Genomic DNA, 21,490 nt, shown 5'->3' with positions numbered 1-21,490 from the left:
CAACCTTGAAATAACAAGGAAAAAGCATCAAATTCTGAGTTCCATGTCCGTTACAGAAGGTTGAGACTCAGAGGACCAGTGGTAGAGGTTGAGACTCAGAGGACCAGTGGTAGAGGTTGAGACTCAGAGGACCAGTGGTAGAGGTTGAGACTCAGAGGACCAGTGGTAGAGGTTGAGACTCAGAGGACCAGTGGTAGAGGTTGAGACTCAGAGGACCAGTGGTAGAGGTTGAGACTCAGAGGACCAGTGGTAGAGGTTGAGACTCAGAGGACCAGTGGTAGAGGTTGAGACTCAGAGGACCAGTGGTAGAGGTTGAGACTCAGAGGACCAGTGGTAGAGGTTGAGACTCAGAGGACCAGTGGTAGAGGTTGAGACTCAGAGGACCAGTGGTAGAGGTTGAGACTCAGAGGACCAGTGGTAGAGGTTGAGACTCAGAGGACCAGTGGTAGAGGTTGAGACTCAGAGGACCAGTGGTAGAGGTTGAGACTCAGAGGACCAGTGGTAGTCAACGTGAGATATTCCTCATCATTGACATAGTTCTGATGTTTAGAATGGCTTGTAGGACAGGGAAAGGGATGAGAGACAGAAAGAGAGAGAGACAGCGTGGATTAGATGGAGAAAGAGATGGTTAGAGAGAGAGAGAAGGAGAGGGAGAGAGGCAAAGACATAATAAATAAATAGAGAGAGGGCGAGAGAGGGAGAGATGGAAGGTACCATGGCTGTCTATGTGTCTGTGTCGTCCCAGGGGTTTGGCGAGGCGGACGGCAGAGAGTGGTGGAGTGCATTGTGGGTAGAACATGTCTGACAAGCCGCATCGGCGCGACTGACACTGACTGAGTCAGAGTGCCGGACATAGCCGGACGCAATGCCTGGAAACTCAAATTACTGACAGTGTATCAGGGTGGGAGGACAAAGAGACAGAGAACATCACTGTGTGTATGTCTGTGTGTTACCATTCATTCCACTCACATTTAAAGACATCTGTTGCTCACTATCAGCCTCTTAGATGCAGGGGCGCAAATTTGGTTTTAGAAGGGGGGGACATAATTCATTTTGTATTTTGCTTATTTTTTTTATCCATTCAGATAAACACTCCAAATAACCTGCCCGACCGCTTAGAGGCGTCCGCATGGTCCTAAAGCACACTGTTGCCACGTTTCGTATCACATTCCAATGATAAAGTTGGGGGGACAGAAATGCAATTTCAGAACGTGGAACCCTGCTTAGATCAGAACCAACTCTATGGTTAGAGGAGAAGACAGACAGCTGTAGTGTTAAACCATGTGTGTCTCGCTGGGAATAGGCCAAGCCTAGATGAAGACTCTATACACCTTTAGGCTGAAATGTTGTTGAAATGTTTTAAAATCATTTCATTTTACATGCACCTACTATATACATTTTGGAGTGAAGTAATATTTATCATATATATCTCACCTGCAACCCGTAATAACACTATGATTTAGCAATATGCAAGCAGGACAATTGTTGAGTACCAGGAAAAAAACATCAAGAAACTTCTGACAATTGTCTATCAAAAGCAAATAATGAATTCCATTGTTATATGAATGATTACATTACACAAGGCATAAGCTTAAAGCCGTTCTCCTGTACTTTTGTATACTTTTTACCCAGTAGTTCTGAAAGTAGCACTCACGAGCTAAGTGAGGTCCCTGAAAATGGCTTACTATGTGCAGATACTGTATGTGCACCACACTCTGCTGTGTGTGCCTCTTGCTAGCTGTCACTCAACTATTAAGGGGCTGAAGCTCAATGACTAGAACTGGAATTGCTAGGCTGCCGGATCCTCATTGAATTCACTAGCAGATCAGAGACATTGAATTCGCTAGCAGAACAGAGACATTGAATTCGCTAGCAGAACAGAGACATTGAATTCACTAGCAGAACAGAGACATTGAATTCGCTAGCAGAACAGAGACATTGAATTCACTAGCAGAACAGAGACATTGAATACACTAGCAGAACAGAGACATTGAATTCACTAGCAGAACAGAGACATTGAATTCACTAGCAGAACAGAGACATTGAATTCACTAGTAGAACAGAGACATTGAATTCAGTAGCAGAACAGAGACATTGAATTCAGTAGCAGAACAGAGACATTGAATTCACTAGTAGATCAGAGACATTGAATTCACTAGTAGAACAGAGACATTGAATTCACTAGTAGATCAGAGACATTGAATTCACTAGTAGAACAGAGACATTGAATTCACTAGTAGATCAGAGACATTGAATTCACTAGTAGATCAGAGACATTGAATTCACTAGTAGATCAGAGGCATTGAATTCACTAGCAGATCAGAGACATTGAATTCACTAGCAGATCAGAGATATTGAAGTTTCACTGAGAACAGAAATATTGAAACGTAATCTGTCTTTTCTGGGTAAAACTTCTTACATAACAGGAGCTTCTTTTAGATCAAAGAGTATTTCTGATTTTCAGACCAATTTTTGTCTCGACAATGTCCTGCCATTACGCAAGCAAAAAATCCCCCAATACCTTGAAGAAAAAATAAAACCTTTTTCCATCCTTCTCGCCGGCTCAAGATTTCTTTAATGTCAAATATTTTTTTAATTCGCGGGGTGCAATTGCTCCGTATCATTTTGCTCAACTGCTTTTTCCATCTTCTATCCCTTTCCTTTTGTCTCTATATATATGTGTGTGTGTGTGTGTGTGTGTGTGTGTGTGTGTGTCAGCAGGTTTTCTATTTCCTCCTGTAGGCCTACAACAGGATCAACAGCTGAAATAGTGGTGTGATAAATGTAATCAACAGACAAACAGTTTGTCTGAAAGGGTCAATACTGTTAATTACTGTCCTCTGATGGATATAAAGCTCAGTGTGTCTGTGTGTGTCTGTGTGTCTGTGTGTCTTAGTGTGTCTGTGTGTCTGTGTGTCTGTGTGTCTGTGTGTCTTAGTGTGTCTGTGTCTGTGTGTGTGTGAGGTTGTAGTGTGTGTGTGTCTGTGTGTGTGTGAGGTTGGAGTGTGTGTGTGTCTGTATGTGAGATTCGAGTGTGTGTGTGTGCGGTTGGCGTGTGTGTGTGCCTATGAATGTGTGTGAGGTTGGAGTGCTTGTGTGTCTGTGTGTGTCGGTGTCTCTGTGTGTGTGTGTGTGTGTGTGTGTGTGTGTGTGTGTGTGTGTGTGTGTGTGTGTGTGTGTGTGTGTGTGTGTGTGTGTGTGTGTGTGTGTGTGTGTGTGTGTGTGTGTGTGTGTGTGTGTGTGTGTGTGTGTGTGTGTGTGTGTGTGTGTGTGTGAGGTTGGAGTGTATGAGGTTTGTGTGTGTGAGGTTGGAGTGTGTCTGTGCGTGTGGATGGAGTGTGTGTGTGTGAGGTTTTAGTGTGTCTGTGTGTGTGGTTGGAGTGTGTGTGTGTGTGTGTCTGTCTGTCTGTGTGTGTGAGGTTGGATCTCTGTAAATAAATGGCTTCCCTAACAGAATGGTACCATATAGATGTCCTAACGCACATCACCGCCCCTCTGAAGATGATACTGTGTAAAAACGGAACCTTTTCTAGCATGGTCATTTACAACTCAAGCATGGACACGTTTGTAGTCTATTATCTGTGAAATGGCCAGGCCATTCGCTCAGTGTTGTTTTATGGGAAATGAGAATGTGTGCAATGTGTAATATCACACCCCCTTCTCCCCTCTTTGTCCTCCTTTTGTTTAATCGACTCATGAATAATTCAAACATTGAAATCGGTCCAATATCTCTGACTGACAGTCCTGTTATAATTATAGACTGCACACTTTATTAGGATTACAAATTAAAGCAAAAAATATGTTTATATGTGTGGAAAGAAAAATGTTATACATTTCTATGGGATAATATCGGGAAGCAGAGAGAACAATTTAACGAGAGAGAGAGAGAGAGAGAGAGAGAGAGAGAGAGAGAGAGAGAGAAAGGCCGCCGTAGGCAGACATGGCTCTCAAGAGAAGACAGGCTATGTGCTCACTGCCCACAAAATGAGGTGGAAACTGAGCTGCACTTCCTAACCTCCTGCCCAATGTATGACCATATTAGAGAGACATATTTCCCTCAGATTACACAGATCCACAAAGAATTTGAAAACAAATCCAATTTTGATAAACTCCCATATCTACTGGGTGAAATTCCACAGTGTGCCATCACAGCAGCAAGATTTGTGACCTGTTGCCACAAGAAAAGGGCAACCAGTGAAGAACAAACACCATTGTAAATACAACCCATATTTATGCTTATTTATTTTAACTTGTGTGCTTTAACCATTTGTACATTGTTACAACACTGTATATATATAATATGACATTTGTAATGTCTTTCTTGTTTTGAAACTTCTGTATGTGTAATGTTTACTGTTAATTTGTATTGTTTATTTCACTTTTGTGTATTATCTACCTCACTTGCTTTGGCAATGTTAACACATGTTTCCCATGCCAATAAAGCCCCTTGAATTGAATTGAATTGAATTGAGAGAGAGAGAGAGAGAGAGAGAGAGAGAGAGAGAGAGAGCGAGAGAGCGAGAGAGCGAGAGAGCGAGAGAGAGCGAGAGAGCGAGAGAGAGCGAGAGAGCGAGAGAGAGAGAGAGACCTAATGAGGCACTAGAATATGGAACATCTCTGAAGATCAAAGAGAATAGTTCATTTAGTTGAGTCATTTAGTTCTGATGGAGGAGTTAAGTCATGCTTGTCATCGTCGTTTGATCATGTATATCTAAGATTACAGGTTCAACTCAAAACTTTGCCTGACCTGTTTCCACTGAAATGGTTTATCATGAACTGTGCTAGCTAACATTAGCTTAATTCTTTGCTAGCTTGGTTAGCTCTTTGCGAGCTGTCTGTGTTAGTGTTTTCAATGTAATTTTGGCTAGTTAGCTAAATTGTACAGGTTGCATTTTGTCTATTTCCATGCTGTTACATTAACCAAATGGTTGGATAAACAAATCATTTGTGAAAGCACAATGTAATGCAGCAGAAAAACATGGGGTGATTTTAGAACTCTCAAACAACATGACAGAAACATTCTAATTGGATTGGCTGTTGCCTGCAATTTGAATCGCATTTGAGTTGCTTCAAGTAACAGAAAAGTTGCATGAGATGATGTCACTAGAGAAACAAAAATTGCTTGAAAGTTGCTTCGTGTAACTCCAGTCATAGAACAGACTGATTATATCTAAGACAGACAGGATCTATGTAAGACAGACAGGATCTATGTAAGACAGACAGGATCTATGTAAGACAGACAGGATCTATGTAAGACAGACAGGAACTATGTAAGACAGACAGGAACTATATCAGACAGACAGGATCTATGTAAGACAGACAGGATCTATATAAGACAGACAGGATATATGTAAGACAGACAGGATATATATCAGACAGACATGAGCAATATCAGACAGACAGGAACTATGTAAGACAGACAGGATCTATGTAAGAATGACAGGATCTATATCAGAAAGACAGGATCTATATAATACAGACATGATCTATATAAGACAGACAGGATATATATAAGACAGGCAGGATCTATGTAAGACAGACAGGAACTATATCAGACAGACAGGATCTATGTAAGACAGACAGGATATATATCAGACAGACAGGAACTATGTAAGACAGACAGGATCTATATCAGACAGACAGGAACAATATCAGACAGACAGGAACTATGTAAGACAGACGGGAACTATGTAAGACAGACAGGATCTATATCAGACAGACAGGAACAATATCAGACAGACAGGAACTATGTAAGAAAGACAGGATCTATGTAAGAATGACAGGATCTATATCAGAAAGACAGGATCTATATAATACAGACATGATCTATATAAGACAGACAGGATATATGTAAGACAGACAGGATCTATATAAGACAGACAGGATATATGTAAGACAGACAGGATATATATCAGACAGACAGGAACTATATCAGACAGACAGGAACTATATCAGACAGACAGGATCTATATCAGACAGACAAGAACAATATCAGACAGACAGGAACTATGTAAGACAGACAGGAACTATGTAAGACAGACAGGATCTATATCAGACAGACAGGAACAATATCAGACAGACAGGAACTATGTAAGACAGACGGGAACTATGTAAGACAGACAGGATCTATATCAGACAGACATGAGCAATATCAGACAGACAGGAACTATGTAAGACAGACAGGATCTATGTAAGAATGACAGGATCTATATCAGAAAGACAGGATCTATATAATACAGACATGATCTATATAAGACAGACAGGATATATATAAGACAGGCAGGATCTATGTAAGACAGACAGGAACTATATCAGACAGACATGATCTATGTAAGACAGACATGAACTATATCAGACAGACAGGAACTATATCAGACAGACATGATCTATATCAGACAGACAGGAACTATATCAGACAGACAGGAACTATGTAAGACAGACAGGAACTATGTAAGACAGACATGGACTATATCAGACATACAGGATCTATATCAGACAGACAGGATCTATATCAGACAGACAGGATCTATGTAAGACAGACATGATCTTTATCAGACAGACAGGATCTATATCAGACAGACAGGATCTATATCAGACAGACAGGAACTATATCAGACAGACAAGATCTATGTAAGACAGACAGGATCTATATCAGACAGATAGGAACTATATCAGACAGACAGGAACTATGTAAGACAGACAGGAACAATGTAAGACAAACATGATCTTTATCAGACAGACAGGATCTATATCAGACAGACAGGATCTATATCAGCCAGACAGAATCTATATCAGACAGACAAGATCTATGTAAGACAGCCAGGATCTATATCAGACAGACATGATCTTTTTCAGACAGACAGGAACTATATCAGACAGACAGGATCTATATCAGACAGACAGGAACTATATCAGCCAGACAGGAACAATATCAGACAGACAGGAACTATATCAGACAGACAGGATCTATATCAGACAGTCAGGATCTATATCAGACAGACAGGAACTATATCAGACAGACAGGAATTATATCAGACAGACATAAACTATATCAGACAGACAATATATATGTAAGACAGACAGGATCTATATCATACAGACATGATCTATATCAGACAGACATGAACTATATCAGACAGACAGGATCTATTTCAGACAGACAGGATCTATATCAGACAGCCATGAACTACATCAGACAGACAGGAACTATATCAGACAGACAGGATCTTTATTAGACAGACAGGATCTATACCAGACAGACAGGAACTATAGCAGACAGACAGGAACTATATCAGACAGACAGGAACTATATCAGACAGACATGAACTATATCAGACAGACAGGAACTATGTAAGACAGACAGGAACTATGTTAGACAGCCAGGAACTATATCAGACACACAGGAATTATATCAGACAGACAGGAACTATGTAAGACAGACAGGAACTATATCAGACAGACAGGAACTATATCAGACAGACATGAACTATATCAGACAGGAACTATTTCAGACAGACAGGAACTATGTTAGACAGCCAGGAACTATCTAAGACACACAGGTTCTGTGATAATGACAGACAGGATCTGTGATAATGACATACAGGTTCTGTGATAATGACAGACAGGATCTGTGATAATGACATACAGGTTCTGTGATAATGACATACAGGTTCTGTGATAATGACAGACTTATTTTGTAGAAAACAAATGAGGTCAAGAGGGGGGGAAAAGATCTTCCCCAGAACATGTATATTGTAGTCTTTATATGTCTGTAATAATTTATCATTTGTTATTGTAATTTAGAATCTGTGCTTTTATTTGGATAATTTTCTATAACTATATGTTTGCTGCAATTTAATACAGGTCTCTTTTGTAAAAAACTTGTAAAACTCAATGAGACTTTGCCTGGTATAATAAAGTAGAACAAATAGATAAATAGATTGTTCTTGACATTTTCTAGGTCCATTGGGAGGGGGCCGCTGTGTTTGCTGAATTGTTTGTTTGTTTTAGAGCTGCGCAGGGGGTGTGTGTGTGTGTGTGTGTGTGTGTGTGTGTGTGTGTGTGTGTGTGTGTGTGTGTGTGTGTGTGTGTGTGTGTGTGTGTGTGTGTGTGTGTGTGTGTGTGTGTGTGTGTGATTGCCTGTTAAGGGGGAAGGCTAGCTAAGTAAAGTGGTGAGATGAACAGTACAATGTGACAGCCAGCCTGGCTAGTGGCTGATCAATATTAGCTAATTACACCAGACATTGATCCTAAACTCCCTAATTCAGAGCCATGCCTAAAACGCACTCTCTCACACACACACACACACCACAGAACCATACACAGAGAGAGAGAGAGACCCACTGAACTGACACAGATCCCCATCCCGAGCCTGTCTGACTCAGCATCCCGTGTCTCACTCTGCACTCAGACCTTCAATTACCTCAGGAACGTAACTGGTCTCTCTCTTCCTGGCCCCAATAGCCTGCCTAGACATGCCTCCTTCTCTCTATCTTCCTGGCCCCAATAGCCTGCCTAGACATGCCTCCTTCTCTCTCTCTTCCTGGCCCCAATAGCCTGCCTAGACATGCCTCCTTCTCTCTATCTCTCTGGCCCCAATAGCCTGCCTAGACATGTCTCCTTCTCTCTATCTCTCTGGCCCCAATAGCCTGCCTAGACATGCCTCCTTCTCTCTATCCCTCTGGCCCCAATAGCCTACCTAGACATGCCTCCTTCTCTCTATCCCTCTGGCCCCAATAGCCTGCCTAGACATGTCTCCTTCTCTCTATCTCTCTGGCCCCAATAGCCTACCTAGACATGCCTCCTTCTCTCTATCCCTCTGGCCCCAATAGCCTGCCTAGACATGTCTCCTTCTCTCTATCTCTCTGGCCCCAATAGCCTGCCTAGACATGCCTCCTTCTCTCTATCTCTCTGGCCCCAATAGCCTACCTAGACATGCCTCCTTCTCTCTATCTTCCTGGCCCCAATAGCCTGCCTAGACATACCTCCTTCTCTCTATCTTCCTGGCCCCAATAGCCTACCTAGACATGCCTCCTCTCTGGCCCCAATAGCCTACTTAAACATGCCTCCTTCCTCCTCTCTCTCTCCTTTGGACCCCAGGAAGACTAGCTGACGTTATGGCTTCAGCTAATGGGGATCCTAATAAAAACACGCAAATAAAAAATTATCTGGGCCCAGTTCCAATACCTAAACATGTCTTCTTCTCTATCTCCCTGGCCCCATCCAACTCATGAACATTGTGTGTGTGTGTGCGTGTGTGTGTAACCTCTCGCCAGACAAGTGACCACTCTCTCTCTAAGGTAAAGCGTGAGAGCAATAGGCGGTTGCAGGAGAAAACCCCAGATGCCATCAACCTCACTCAGTTCACAAGCTCACTCAGTAAAAGTAACTTGAGCAAACACACACCACTTTTACATAGGATTCACAGTTTGATGCCTGTAAAATCAATTGGACAATGTTTAAATGATGCCCTTTCATACGTAGCCCATGTTGTCTCTTTCTTGTCGGCATTTGCTGTTTATACACCCATTGCTTTAGCCGGGAACTCTGAACGGTGGGAGGGGTTATGAACTCTGAACGGTGGGAGGGGTTAGGAACTCTGAACGGTGGGAGGGGTTAGGAACTCTGAACGGTGGGAGGGGTTAGGAACTCTGAACGGTGGGAGGGGTTAGGAACTCTGAACGGTGGGAGGGGTTAGGAACTCTGAACGGTGGGAGGGGTTAGGAACTCTGAACGGTGGGAGGGGTTAGGAACTCTGAACGGTGGGAGGGGTTAGGAACTCTGAACGGTGGGAGGGGTTAGGAACTCTGAATGGTGGGAGGGGTTGGGAACTCTGAACGGTGGGAAGGGTTGGGTCTTCTGAATGGTGGGAGGGGTTGGGAAATCTGAATGGTGGGAGGGGTTAGGAACTCTGAACGGTGGGAGGGGTTGGGAACTCTGAACGGTGGGAGGGGTTGGGAACTCTGAATGGTGGGAGGGGTTGGGTACTCTGAACGGTGGGAGGGGTTAGGAACTCTGAACGGTGGGAGGGGTTTGGAACTCTGAACGGTGGGAGGGGTTAGGAACTCTGAACTGGGGGAGGGGTTGGGAACTCTGAACTGGGGGAGGGGTTGGGAACTCTGAACGGTGGGAGGGGTTGGGTACTCTGAACGGTGGGAGGGGTTAGGAACTCTGAATGGTGGGAGGGGTTAGGAACTCTGAACGGTGGGAGGGGTTAGGAACTCTGAACGGTGGGAGGGGTTAGGAACTCTGAACGGTGGGAGGGGTTAGGAACTCTGAACGGTGGGAGGGGTTAGGAACTCTGAACGGTGGGAGAGGTTAGGAACTCTGAACAGTGGGAGGGGTTAGGAACTCTGAACAGTGGGAGGGGTTAGGAACTCTGAACGGTGGGAGGGGTTGGGAACTCTGAACAGTGGGAGGGGTTAGGAACTCTGAACGGTGGGAGGGGTTAGGAACTCTGAACGGTGGGAAGGGTTGGGAACTCTGAACGGTGGGAGGGGTTAGGAACTCTGAACGGTGGGAGGGGTTAGGAACTCTGAACGGTGGGAGGGGTTGGGAACTCTGAACAGTGGGAGGGGTTAGGAACTCTGAACGGTGGGAGGGGTTAGGAACTCTGAACGGTGGGAGGTGTTAGGAACTCTGTACGGTGGGAAGGGTTGGGAACTCTGAACGTTGGGAGGGGTTAGGAACTCTGAACGGTGGGAGGGGTTAGGAACTCTGAATGGTGGGAGGGGTTAGGAACTCTGAACGGTGGGAGGGGTTGGGAACTCTGAACGATGGGAGGGGTTGGGAACTCTGAACGGTGGGAGGGGTTAGGAACTCTGAATGGTGGGAGGGGTTGGGAACTCTGAACGGTGGGAGGGATTAGGAACTCTGAACGGTGGGAGGGGTTAGGAACTCTGAACGGTGGGAGGGGTTAGGAACTCTGAACGGTGGGAAGGGTTGGGAACTCTGAATGGTGGGAGGGGTTAGGAACTCTGAACGGTGGGAGGGGTTAGGAACTCTGAACGGTGGGAGGGTTTAAGAACTCTGAATGGTGGGAGGGGTTGGGAACTCTGAACGGTGGGAAGGGTTAGGAACTCTGAATGGTGGGAGGGGTTGGGAACTCTGAACGGTGGGAGGGATTAGGAACTCTGAACGGTGGGAGGGGTTAGGAACTCTGAACGGTGGGAGGAGTTAGGAACTCTGAACGGTGGGAAGGGTTGGGAACTCTGAACGGTGGGAGGGGTTAGGAACTCTGAACGGTGGGAGGGGTTAGGAACTCTGAATGGTGGGAGGGGTTAGGAACTCTGAACGGTAGGAGGGGTTAGGAACTCTGAATGTTGGGAGGGGTTGGGAACTCTGAACAGTGGGAGGGGTTAGGAACTCTGACGGTGGGAGGGGTTAGGAACTCTGAATGGTGGGAGGGGTTAGGAACTCTGAACGGTGGGAGGGGTTGGGAACTCTGAACGGTGGGAGGGGTTGGGAACTCTGAACGGTGGGAGGGGTTGGGAACTCTGAACGGTGGGGAACTCTGAACGGTGGGAGGGGTTAGGAATTCTGAACGGTGGGAGAGTTTAGGAACTCTGAACGATGGGAGGGGTTAGGAACTCTGAACGGTGGGAGGGGTTAGGAACTCTGAACGTGGGAGGGGTTGGGAACTGAACGGTGGGAGGGGTTAGGAACTCTGAACGGTGGGAGGGGTTAGGAACTCTGAACGGTGGGAGAGGTTAGGAACTCTGAACGGTGGAAGGGGTTAGGAACTCTGAACGAATGGGAGTTAGGAACTCTGAACGGTGGGAGGGGTTAGGAACTCTGAACGGTGGGAGGGGTTAAGAACTCTGAACGGTGGGAGGGGTTAGGAACTCTGAACGGTGGGAGAGGTTAGGAACTCTTAACGGTGGGAGGGGTTGGGAACTCTGAACGAATGGGAGAGGTAGGGAACTCTGAACGAATGGGAGAGGTAGGGAACTCTGAACGGTGGGAGGGGTTAGGAACTCTGAACGAATGGGAGTTAGGAACTCTGAACGGTGGGAGGGGTTAGGAACTCTGAACGGTGGGAGGGGTTAAGAACTCTGAATGGTGGGAGGGGTTGGGAACTCTGAACGGTGGGAGGGGTTAGGAACTCTGAATGGTGGGAGGGGTTGGGAACTCTGAACGGTGGGAGGGGTTGGGAACTCTGAACGGTGGGAGGGGTTAGGAACTCTGAAAGGTGGGAGGGGTTGGGAACTTTGAACGGTGGGAGGGGTTGGGAACTCTGAACGGTGGGAGGGGTTGGGAACTCTGAGCAGTGGGAGGGGTTGGGAACTCTGAACGGTGGGAGGGGTTGGGAACTCTGAACGGTGGGAGGGGTTGGGAACTCTGAATGGTGGGAGGGGTGTAAAGTGTGAGTCAGATGGTTTGTATCACTTCCTGTCATAACGTCAGTTTGTTGTCGCATTTCCTGCAAAGATGGTGGTCAAGGGCAGGCTTTGTTTGTTTTCAAGCAGTTGTCACTTTTTATTGGTTATCTGAGGCCCAGAAGTCACTGTCATCATGGCGAATAGAGGACACTGAACAGGACATTCAAAGTAGTACGAGGAGCAGTAGGCGACACTACGAAGCTTATATGGCACTGATAGAAGTAGGAAGTACCTCATCCCTGTGAAACTTTGTGATATTGTTCACACAAGTGAGTGTCATACGTCAGGAAGTCAATTCTGTTTCAGCAATACCAAGCCATAGGCAGAATTGTACCACAATCATGACTAGGTCGGTTGCCAAAAATAAAATTATAGGCTTTGTCGCCGGCCATACCTTTCAGATATAATGAAAAGTTGGCAAAAAGTTGTTGGGATGCTAAAGTTGGCGGAAAAACGTCTTAGTATGACAGGTATAATATCAACGTTTTTCCTTTTAACGCTGAGTGACCTGGATAGTACAACAATGTCACTGACTTTATTCCTCACTGTTTTTACGGTTTAAAGAAAAGACGACTCAAGATTGTTTCATCACAAACAATTACAGTGTAACGTTCGTCGTCGGAATGAGAAGGATCGGACCAAAGCGCAGCGTTGTAAGTGTTCATGATTATTTATTTAGACTGAACACTGAGACAAAATAACAAAATGGAACAACACGAAACAGTTCTGTCTGGTGCAGACACAAAACAGAAAACAACTACCCACAAAACACAGGTGGGAAAAAGCTGCCTATGTATGACTCTCAATCAGAGACAACGATAGACAGCTGCCTCTGATTGAGAACCACACCCGGGCCAAACACAAAGAAATACAAACATAGAAAATGAACATAGAATGCCCACCCAAATCACACCCTGACCAAACCAAAATAGAGACATAAAAAGCTCTCTACGGGCAGGGCGTGACATACAGTGCATCTCCGCTCTTCCATGCTAAACAGTTTCACTCACCCTCCACCTATCCCTCTCTTCCTTCCTGTCCCCTCTCTCTCTCTCTCTCTCTGACCCCACTTCTGCCCTCTCTCCTCCTCTGCTCCCTTCTCCATCATAAAACAAATACAACACTGTAGACAAAAACAAACAAAATATCCCATATGTTCACACAGAGAAATGATAGATGGTGATGAATTGTTATTTGTTTTCTTCCTAAATGAACGCTTCCATCCCCATTCATTCATTACTGCATTGCCTTAGTAGTCATTTCGGCCAATAATTCATCACTGCAGATCATCATTCATCACACTAATCAGATTTGTCACATAAAAAAGGCGCTCCTAAACTTTGAGGCAGTTGTCACCTTCTCTGGTCCTGAAGAGCTACAGGGTGTAACAGCTTTAGTTAGAACTCAGTTAGAACCGGCTTTGTATTCATGTTACCTGATAAAATCGCTGAACAATATGATGTTGTTGCCATCTGATGCACATTCAGATGTCATAAATCAGCACTGCAGAGCGCTCCCTGTACTATGCCGTGCCCTGGTTGTATTACTGCTGATGATATCTGGAAATGTGCATGTACATCCTGGCCCATCTACTGTTGCTAGCCGTAGTTCTGACTTGTGCTCTGATGTCTGCTCCTATGATGTCTGCTCTCGTAAAAGCCTGGGTTTCCTGCACATTAACACTAGAAGCTTATTACCTAAAATGGATCAATTGAAAGTGTGGGTTCACAGCTCCAATCCAGATGTGTTGGTCATTACTGAGACGTGGTTAAGGAAGAGTGTTTTGAATACTGATGTTAACCTTTCTGGTTATAACCTTTTTCGGCAAGACAGATCTTCCAAAGGTGGGGGAGTTGCAATCTTTACCAAGGATCACCTTCAGTGCTCGCTTGTCTTCACCAAGTCTGTCCCCAAACAATTTGATTTGCTGGTTTTATGCATTAAACTTTCAAAAAGCTTTTTGTTGACTGTTGCTAGGTCCTATGGTCCTCCATCAGCACCGGCCTGTACCCTACCTGCCCTAAACTCTCTCCTGGCCCCTTACAATAAGTCTTAATTTGTCCTGCTAAGTGACCTAAACTAGGACATGCTTAAAACACCTGACCAAGTCCTAAAGCAATGGGACTCCCTAAATCTTTCTCAGATTATTACCAATCCCACAAGGTATGACTCCAAACACCCAGAAAAGGCTACTCTCCTTGATGTGATCCTGGCAAATAATCATGATGGGTATCAGTCTGGTGTTTTATGTAGTGACCTTAGTGATCACTGTTTTACAGCCTGTGTTCGTAATTGCTGCTCAGTGAAAATCCCTGTTCTGATTTGTCATAGATGCTTGCAAAAAAATTGAATGAGCAAGCCTTCCTTCATGAACTGGCCTCTGTAAAATGGTATAGAATCAGCTTGATCCCCTCTGTCGAAGACGCTTGGTCCTTCTTTTTTGATATTTTCTGTTGTATTGTTAACAAACACGCCCCCACAAAGAAAATGAGAATGAAAACCAGTGATCTTGCAGAATTACTCCACCTCAAGAATTGCATTTGGCGAAAGACTCGAAAGGCTGACTGGCTCTCATTCAGGCAAATTAGAAATAAGTGCACTCAGGCTATCCAGAAGGCCAAAGTTAGTTACTTTAAGGAGCAGTTCTCTCCCCTTGGGTCTAACCCCAAGAAGTTCTGGAAAACAGTTAAAGACCTGGAGAATAAACGCTCCTCCTCACAGCTGCCCATGTCCCTTAATGTTGATGATGTGGTTGTTACTGACAAGAAACACATGGCTGAGCTCTTTAATCACCACTTCATTAGGTCAGGATTCCTATTTGACTCAGCCATGCCTCCTTGCCCGTCCAACATTTCCTCATCTCCCACCTTTTCTAATGCGACTGTCCCCGATGCTTCTCCCACTTTCTCCTACTTCCCTACTACAAAGTTTCTCCCTGCAGGCAGTCACTGAGTCCGAGGTGCTAAAGGAGCTCCTTAAACTTGACCCCCAAAAAACATCTTGGTCAGATGGTTTAGACCCTTTTGTAACGATATTCGTCTTCAAATGAAGAGTAGTCATCGGACCAAAGCGCAGCGTGGTAAGTGTTCATGTTATATTTATTAAAAACAGAACACTAAACAAAATAACAACGAGAAGGAATGAAAACGAAACAGTCCTGTCTGGTACAGACACAAAACAACTACCCACAAAACCAACATGGAAAAAGGCAACCTAAATAGGCTCCCCAATCAGAGACAACGATAAACAGCTGTCTCTGATTGGGAACCAATTCAGGCCACCATAAACCTACATACCCCTAGACCATACAAAATCCCCATAGATAAACAAAAACCCTAGACAAGATTAAACCGAGACAATACAAAAACTAAACAAACCACCCTTGTCACACCCTGACCTAACCAAAAAATAAAGAAAACAAATATAACTAAAGTCAGGGCGTGACACCTTTCTTCTTTATGTTGGTGCCCCTATCATCGCCAAGCCTATCTCCAACCTTTTTAACCTGTCTCTCCTTTCTGGGGAGGTTCCCATTGCTTGGAAGGCAGCCACATTTCTTCCTTTATTTAAAGGGGGAGATAAAGCTGATCCTAACTGTTATAGGCCTATTTCTATGTTCCCCTGTTTATCAAAAGTGTTGGAAAGACTTGTCAATAATCAACTGACTGTCTTTCTTGATATCTATAGTATTCTCTCGGGTATGCAATCTGGTTTCCGCTCAGGTTATGGATGTGTTACTGCAACCTTAAAGGTCCTCAATGAAGTCACCATTGCCCTTGATTCTAAGCAATATTGTCCTGCTATTTTTATTGACTTGGCCAAAGCTTTTGATACAGTAGACCATTCCATTCTTGTAGGCTGGCTAAGGATGATGGGTGTCTCTGAAGGGTCTTTGGGCTGGTTTGCGAACTACCTTGATCAAAGAGTGCAGTGTATAAAGTCAGAAAATCTGCTGTCTTAGCCACTGCTTGTCACCAAGGGTGTACACCAAGGCTCAATCCTAGGCCCCACGCTCTTCGCAATTTACATCAACAACATAGCTCAGGCAGTAGGAAGCGCTCTCATCCATTTATATGCTGATGATACAGTCTTAAACTCCGTTGGCCCTTCCCCGGATGTTGTGTTAAACGCTCTACAACAAAGCTTTCTTAGTGTCCAACAAGATTTCTCTACCCTTAACATTTTTCTGAACACCTCCAAAACAAAGGTAATGTGGTTTGGTAAGAAGAATGCCCCTCCTCCCACAGGTGTTATTACTACCTCTGAGGGTTTAGAGATTGAGGTAGTCACCTCATACAAGTACTTGGGAGTATGGCTAGACGGATCACTGTCCTTCTCTCAGCACATATCAAAGCTGCAGGCTAAAGTTAAATCTAGACTTGGTTTCCTCTTTCGTAATCGCTCCTCTTTCACCCCAGCTGCCAAACTAACCCTGATTCAGATGACCATCCTACCCATGCTAGATTACGGAGACATAATTTATAGATCGACAGGTAAGGGTGCTCTCGAGCGGCTAGATGTTCTTTACCATTCGGCCATCAGATTTGCCACCAATGCTCCTTATAGGACACATCACTGCACTCTACACTCCTCTGTAAACTGGTCATCTCTGAATACACATCGCAAGACCCACTGGCTGATGCTTATTTATAAAACCCTCTTAGGCCTCACTCCCCCCTATCTGAGATATCTACTGCAGCCCTCATCCTCCACATACAACACCCGTTCTGCCAGTCACATTCTGTTAAAGGTCCCCAAAGCACACACATCCCTGGGTTGCTCCTCTTTTCAGTCCGCTGCACATAGCGACTTCAACGTGTTGCAAAAAACACTCAAACTGGATAGTTTTATCTCAAGCTCTTCATTCAAAGACTCAATCATGGACACTCTTACTGACAGTTGTGGCTGCTTTGTGTGATGTATTGTTGTCTCTGCTTTCTTGCCCTTTGTGCTGTTGTCTGTCCCCAATAATGATTTGACCATGTTTTGTGCTGCTACTATGTTGTGTTGTTAACATGCTGTGTTGTCATGTGTTTCTGCCTTGCTATGTTGTTGTCTTAGGTCTCTCTTTATGTAGTGTTGTGTTGTCTCTCTTGTTGTGATGTGTGTTTTGTCCTAGATTTATATGCATTTATTTTACATTTTTAATCCGAAGCCTCCGTCCCCGCAGGAGGCCTTTGGCTTTTGGTAGACTGTCATTGTAAATAAGAATTTGTTCTTAACTGACTTGCCTAGTTAAATAAAGGTTAAATAAAAAAAACTCTAGACCTGGAGAACTACAGGGTATGTTCGCTTTACTTAGATCTGTAGACCTGGAGAACTACAGGGTATGTTAGCTTTAGTTAGATCTCTAGACCTGGAGAAATACAGGGTATGTTAGCTTTACTTAGATCTGTAGACCTGGAGAACTACAGGGTATGTTAGCTTTAGTTAGATCTCTAGACCTGGAGAAATACAGGGTATGTTCGCTTTACTTAGATCTGTAGACCTGGAGAACTACAGGGTATGTTAGCTTTAGTTAGATCTCTAGACCTGGAGAAATACAGGGTATGTTAGCTTTAGTTAGATCTCTAGACCTGGAGAACTACAGGGTATGTTAGCTTTAGTTAGATCTCTAGACCTGGAGAATTACAGGGTATGTTAGCTTTAGTTAGATCTCTAGACCTGAAGAACTACAGGGTATGTTAGCTTTAGTTAGATCTCTAGACCTGAAGAACTACAGGGTATGTTAGCTTTAGTTAGAACTGTAGACCTGAAGAACTACAGGGTATGTTAGCTTTAGTTAGATCTCTAGACCTGAAGAACTACAGGGTATGTTAGCTTTAGTTAGAACTGTAGACCTGGAGAACTGCAGGGTGTGTTAGCTTTAGTTAGAACTCCAGACCTGGAGAACTACAGGGTATGTTAGCTTTAGTTAGAACTCCAGACCTGGAGAACTACAGTGGTGCAGGGATTCACTTGTTGAATCAGCAGTTTTTAATTGTGTGCTGGTCTTGAACCGAAGCCTGAACCAGGAACCTAACCCCGTGGCTCTCTAGGACCAGGTGTGTGTGTGACCAGGACTGAAGAACTCTGCTACAGTTGGCTGTGTAACGTCAGAGCTCCTCATTGGTCCTCTTATGCTTGAACTGACACACAAACAAAGCCCTTGTCTAAGCCAGACCCTTTCATTATACATGATACACATACAGAGAACACAAACACTCATCTATTCCTCTAGATAGTAGCTGCTGCCTCTCCTCTCCTCTCCTCTCCTCTTTTTTCTGAATGCTACTCTCCACTCATCTTCAGCATCTCCAGGACAGAACCCTGACAATGGACAAGCATTTACACATGAAAGGAAAGGAAATGACGGAGAGAAGGAGCGAGAGAAGGAGATGAGGGAGGTGGAGAGTGCTCTACCATTCCTCTCTGTTACCATGGGGATCAATTGGATGCCCACTCCAGGCTTGTCATTGGCTGGAGAGGGTTCCATTTGGAGTCAGGGGTTCTGAGGGTTGCTCTGGAGGGTTCTGACCCACCCCTGTGCTACATGCTGCCTCTTTACTGTAGTCGTCACTGGACACAAATAGAAGTCATGAGTCATTCTATGAAGATGCTTTTAAATGTGATGTTGGGTTTTGTGTGTTATGTTTGGAGCTACTCTGTCTAAATCACATGCTTTTCTTTCTTCTCTCTTTCCATTCAGTTGTTTCTCTGTTTGCAGTGCCTCTAGAAATCATTTAGAAAATGTAACAAAGATTCTTAGACATGTTTTTCTGTTATTTTCTCTTCTGTTTGCTGCTGTTTTCCTCTTTCTCTGACAGTTGGTATTTCTGTCTCTTTCTGTTTTAGCTGGAGGTGTACAAGTCAATCAAATCATATCTTACAGTATATAGAGGTTAGCACATCTGATTCACTCCCCCGCGAACACTACCCTGCACCACCCTGCACTACCCTGCACCACCCTGCACCACCCTGCACTACCCCGCACCACCCTGCACTACCCTGCACCACCCTGCACTACCCTGCACCACCCTGCACCACCCTGCACCACCCTGCACTACCCTGCACCACCCTGCACTACCCTGCACCACCCTGCACTACCCTGCACCACCCTGCACTACCCTGCACTACCCTGCACTACCCTGCACTACCCTGCACTACCCTGCACCACCCTGCACTACCCTGCACCACCCTGCACCACCCTACACCACCCTGCACCACCCTGCACCACCCTGCACTACCCTGCACTACCCTACACCACCCTGCACCACCCTGCACCACCCTGCACTACCCTGCACCACTCTGCACTACCCTGCACCACCCTGCACCACCCTGCACCACCCTGCACTACCCTACACCACCCTGCACCACCCTGCACCACCCTGCACTACCCTGCACCACTCTGCACTACCCTGCACCACCCTGCACCACCCTGCGCCACCCTGCACTACCCTGCACCACCCTGCACCACCCTGCACTACCCTGCACCACCCTACACCACCCTGCATTACCCTGCACCACCCTGCACCACCCTGCACTACCCTGCACCACCCTGCACCACCCTGCGCCACCCTGCACTACCCTGCACCACCCTGCACCACCCTGCACTACCCTGCACCACCCTACACCACCCTGCATTACCCTGCACTACCCTGCACCACCCTGCACTACCCCACCCCAGATTCACAGAGTATGAAATCATATTCACTAATGGTTATCTCCTCAAATATCATGATGATCTGCTGGTGTGTGCCTCATGCAAAATCACAAATGTGCCATGTCAGGTTGGACTGCCTCTCTCTCTGACTCTCTGAGAGGAAAGGGCCACATCAGGTTGGACTGACTCTCTCTCTGCCTCTCTGAGAGGAAAGGGCCACATCAGGTTGGACTGACTCTCTCTCTGCCTCTCTGAGAGGAAAGGGCCACATCAGGTTGGACTGCCTCTCTCTCTGCCTCTCTGAGAGGAAAGGGCCACATCAGGTTGGACTGCCTCTCTCTCTGCCTCTCTGAGAGGAAAGGGCCACATCAGGTTGGACTGACTCTCTCTCTGCCTCTCTGAGAGGAAAGGGCCACATCAGGTTGGACTGACTCTCTCTCTGCCTCTCTGAGAGGAAAGGGCCACATCAGGTTGGACTGACTCTCTCTCTGAGAGGAAAGGGCCACATCAGGTTGGACTGACTTTCTCTCTGCCTCTCTGAGAGGAAAGGGCCACATCAGGTTGGACTGACTCTCTCTCTGCCTATCTGAGAGGAAAGGGCCACATCAGGTTGGACTGACTCTCTCTCTGCCTCTCTGAGAGGAAAGGGCCACATCAGGTTGGACTGACTCTCTCTCTGAGAGGAAAGGGCCACATCAGGTTGGACTGACTCTCTCTCTGCCTCTCTGAGAGGAAAGGGCTTACATCAGGTTGGACTGACTCTCTCTCTGCCTCTCTGAGAGGAAAGGGCCACATCAGGTTGGACTGACTCTCTCTCTGCCTCTCTGAGAGGAAAGGAAAACAGGACACCCTCAGTCACATGAATAACCTCATCTCTGATGAATTGTCATGCTGATGAGAGAAAGAGAGAGAGCAACTTTGAGTGTGGAGAGTATCTCTTTCTATCTCTCTATTTCTCTCTCAGCTCTGCTTACTTAGGTAATGATACATACTAACTAGTGATTCATTCATACTGTCACAAAAATGTACAAGTGTGAGTTGGTGTGTGTGTGTGTGTGTGTGTGTGTGTGTGTGTGTGTGTGTGTGTGTGTGTGTGTGTGTGTGTGTGTGTGTGTGTGTGTGTGTGTGTGTGTGTGTGTGTGTGTGTGTGTGTGTGTGTGTGTGTGTGTGTGTGTGTGTGTGTGTGTGTGTGTGTGTGTGTGTGTGTGTGTGTGTGTGTGTGTGTGTGTTAGTGTGTGTGTGTGTGTTAGTGTGTGTGTGTGTGTTAGTGTGTGTGTGTGTGTTAGTGTGTGTGTGTGTGTTTGTGTGTGTGTGTGTGTGTGTGTGTGTGTTGTGTGTGTGTGTGTGTGTGTGTGTGTGTGTGTGTGTGTGTGTGTGTGTGTGTGTTAGTGTGTGTGTGTGTGTGTTAGTGTGTGTGTGTGTGTTAGTGTGTGTGTGTTCTGTGTGTGACAGAAAGAGAGTAATTCTG

The 21,490-nt window shown here is 45.4% G+C and overlaps 1 protein-coding gene across 1 annotated transcript; it reads right to left on the bottom strand.

Moving 5' to 3' along the window:
* Nucleotides 1-9,797: 9,797 nt before the first annotated feature.
* Nucleotides 9,798-12,397, bottom strand: LOC139581923 (uncharacterized). The gene is made up of 3 exons (XM_071412117.1): nucleotides 12,008-12,397; nucleotides 11,314-11,512; nucleotides 9,798-10,144 (listed from the first exon to the last, which is right to left on the bottom strand). Exons 1-3 carry the CDS (start codon nucleotides 12,395-12,397, stop codon nucleotides 9,798-9,800), a joined length of 936 nt encoding a protein of 311 aa, XP_071268218.1.
* Nucleotides 12,398-21,490: the final 9,093 nt, after the last annotated feature.

The sequence above is a fragment of the Salvelinus alpinus genome, chromosome 7, assembly GCF_045679555.1.
Source record: "Salvelinus alpinus chromosome 7, SLU_Salpinus.1, whole genome shotgun sequence".
NCBI classification, from domain to species: Eukaryota; Metazoa; Chordata; class Actinopteri; order Salmoniformes; family Salmonidae; genus Salvelinus; species Salvelinus alpinus.
Note: the sequence above shows the minus strand (reverse complement) of the source record. Positions and strands in the feature narration are given on the sequence as shown.

Coding starts and splice junctions, on each gene's coding strand:
- LOC139581923 (XM_071412117.1), bottom strand. CDS start 12,397: ATGACAGGAAGTGATACAAACCATCTGACTCACACTTTACACCCCTCC. Junction 11,513..12,007: donor AGTTCCTAACCCCTCCCACC/GTTCAGAGTTCC, acceptor CCCACCGTTCAG/AGTTCCCCACCGTTCAGAGT. Junction 10,145..11,313: donor AACCCCTCCCAACATTCAGA/GTTCCTAACCCC, acceptor CCCACCGTTCAG/AGTACCCAACCCCTCCCACC.